General features: G+C 33.4%; 1 protein-coding gene across 1 annotated transcript; it reads left to right on the top strand.

Moving 5' to 3' along the window:
• Positions 1-1,123, top strand: LOC308678851 (olfactory receptor 5B21-like; the record flags this gene model as incomplete). Its single annotated transcript, XM_081346086.1, has 1 exon — positions 1-1,123. The coding sequence occupies exon 1, from the start codon at positions 92-94 to the stop codon at positions 1,121-1,123; it is 1,032 nt and encodes a 343-aa protein (XP_081202212.1). The 5' UTR covers positions 1-91.
• Between the last annotated feature and the right edge of the window lie 2,089 nt (positions 1,124-3,212).

Raw genomic sequence — 3,212 nt, forward strand, 5'->3', positions numbered from 1 at the left:
TGAAGGTGTTTTCTATTAATGAGTAATGGAAAGAAGCAGTGACATTATGTAATGCAGCAATTAAAGATTGCTACTCTGTTGTTTTTCACAGATGCAGGTTGCTGAAACTCTAGGACTGCAAAATCAAACTGTTATCAAAGAATTCATTCTGCTGGGATTTAGGCATCTTCAGAACATAAGGATTATTTTGCCACTGGCGTTCCTTATAATCTACATCATGACCATTGCTGGAAATGTCCTTATTGTTCTACTGGTAGCAACTGATCGACATCTTCATACTCCTATGTATTTTTTCCTTGGGAATTTATCCTGCTTAGAGTCTTTCTATAGTTCTGCTATTTTACCCAGAATGCTGGCTAGTTTCTTCAATGGAGATAGATCAATATCAGTCAATGGCTGCTTTGTACAACATTATTTCTTTGCTTACCTAGCAGCTGTGGAATGTTATCTCCTTTCAGCAATGTCCTATGATCGATATGTGGCTATATGTAAACCACTTCATTATGTGTCTGTAATGAATGGTAAGTTGTGCCTCCATATGGCAGCAGGATCATGGGTAACTGGGTTCATTGCCAGTACTATAACAATTATATTAATGTCACGGTTAGTCTTCTGTGGTCCAAATGAAATTGACCATTTCTTTTGTGACACCTACCCAATTATGCAGTTGTCTTGTAGCAATACTCTTCTTTTAAAAATCCTAATTTTAACTTTTGTATCTTTGTTCACCCTACCTCCCTTTACACTAACATTATTGTCATATACATATATAATATATACTATTCTTAAAATCCCATCTACTATTGGAAAACAAAAGGCCTTTTCTACCTGTTCTTCTCATCTCATTGTGGTAACTATTTATTATGGATCTATCACTCTTGCATATACTTTGCCAGATTCAAAGACCTTGAGAGACTGGAACAAACTCATTTCTGCCTTTTATACAATCGTAACACCTTTGATCAACCCTCTCATATACAGCCTAAGAAATAAAGAGGTAAAAGATTCTCTTCAGAGGTCTATAGTCATAGCATGGGTTAGAAATCAGTTAAGCAGTCATAATAGTAGGATTCTGCAAACAAACATCACTAGGCAATTGGAAAATTTCTCAAAAAGGAAATAAATCTTTCTTGATACTTATTAAATCAAATGTTTGCTTATTAAACTCCATATAAATAATAACAATAGTGATAATAATATTGATACTACTACTAAATATTTCTTTTCAGAAATTTTTAAAAAGCATAGAAAGTAAATATGAGCCCTCTTACCCAGGAATTCTTATGTCAGAATAGGCAGATATTAACTTGTGATGTCCAGTCTGTATACATGTTCCTACTACAGAAATTAACCAACTAGTCGATTTTTAAATTCTGAATTCATCAATTTAGCTTTTGCATATCACAATATTAAATTCACATTCAAAATTTCATTTCTGTTGTTCCAAATTTTCATTATTGTCATTTTTTAAAGGGAGTTAAGTGGATCAATTGAAAAATTCTGTCAATCTCTTATAAATTACACAGATATCAACTAGTAAATGCAGTATTACTATATGACCATTTCAATCATATTCAAATTATATTAATTATGCAATAATTATAATCTCTGATCAACTTCATTGTTTCTGTTAAATTATAAAACTTATGATTAACCTCTCAGAAATTATACTTTCTTAGAACTAGTGGAGAAGTTGTTCTGGACTGTGTCATTTTTATTGACATACTTTATGCCAGGACTCAACTGAAGCTTGATTCTTTAGACACTTCTGCCTTTTTGGTGCCCTTGTTCCTAAGACTGTTTCTTCAATCACTCAGGATCAGGAGTTTAAACTGTAGGGTGTTTTTTTCCCCTGAGTTCATAGGGTGTTGGCTGTTCTCTTGATGAATCTGGCAGTGCCATCTCTGTTGAGATCCTGCTTTCTGTAGCCTGGAGCCATTAATTCCTGCCTTACCTGCTTTATTTTTTATATGCATATGACTTTATTCATATCTTTCCTTCATTTAATTTTTTTTGCATTGCAATAACAAATATTAAAAAGGAAAAAAAGTCTACATGAATAAAAATATATATTCAAAGGTAAGTTTTAATATGCATATTATATACGGTACATACTGTCATGTGTTCAGCATATTTATGTTGATATGCATTTTAAAATAAGCAGTAATTCATGTTTTAAGTAATTATTGAACCTACAGTGAGTTGCATTGTAACTTTAAGATAAATATGAGCAGCAATTACAGGGCAAGCAAGGGATAGTGATATTCAAATTAATAAAACATCTCCATTTAAGCCAGGCATGTCAAACTCGTGCCGACACATGATGTCGTGTGACAGTATCGGAACTTTTCCCCCATTGCCAGCAATAGGGTGGGTGTGGTTTTGGCATGACGCATCCGGCACATGGGTCAGGAGTTTGACATGCCTGATTTAAGCCCTGCTTTATCCCTGTAAGCCATGTTTCTTTGAGCTTCCACTCTTCTAGTCTCACACACTGACTAAAAGATCCCATTCTTTTTGTCCTCCCAATCTGTGTCCCAGGAGCACAAACTATCTCATAAAAATTCACTTCTAATTTTATACTTACAAATAACCTTTGCTGTAAGATTTCAAATCCAAATTTGTTTCAGATCACCCATTTATTTCTCTTTCTTGAACACACACAATTACTTGGACTCCAAAACAAATCTCCATCCTAAATTTCTCTTTGAGTAATTGATCTAGCAGTGCAACTTCTATAAGAGGCAATGTGGTGGTGTTTTTGATAGGTAAAGTTAGTGCTGATTTTAATCCTAACCAATAAATCAGCATAGATTTGGAAAGAAAATGAAACTTTTAAGTAACCAAAAAAATTCTGCTAGGTCTCTTGTAATCATCTTAACAGGTTTAGAATCTAAAGTATACAACCTTATCATAGAATTCCATATTTGTGGACCACATCATCCAACTGTATAGAAAAGTTCCAACATTCTTGATTTAAAGTATGAGAGTAGATGGAATACTTGGTAGAAATTTTGCATTTTGTTTTTTACATACAAATTGTATGGTTTAATATCTGATTCTCACATTTTGAACTATAGAATATACTGATTGGAAGCATGCAACAGCAACAGTAATGTCTTTCTCGAGCAACAAAAGTAATAGTTTTAACTCTTTGGATAAAAAAAGTCTACCGTATTTTCCGGCGTATAAGACGACTGGGCGTATAAGAT

Source organism: Vipera berus, assembly GCF_964194415.1.
Source record: "Vipera berus genome assembly, chromosome: Z".
Classification (NCBI taxonomy): domain Eukaryota; kingdom Metazoa; phylum Chordata; class Lepidosauria; order Squamata; family Viperidae; genus Vipera; species Vipera berus.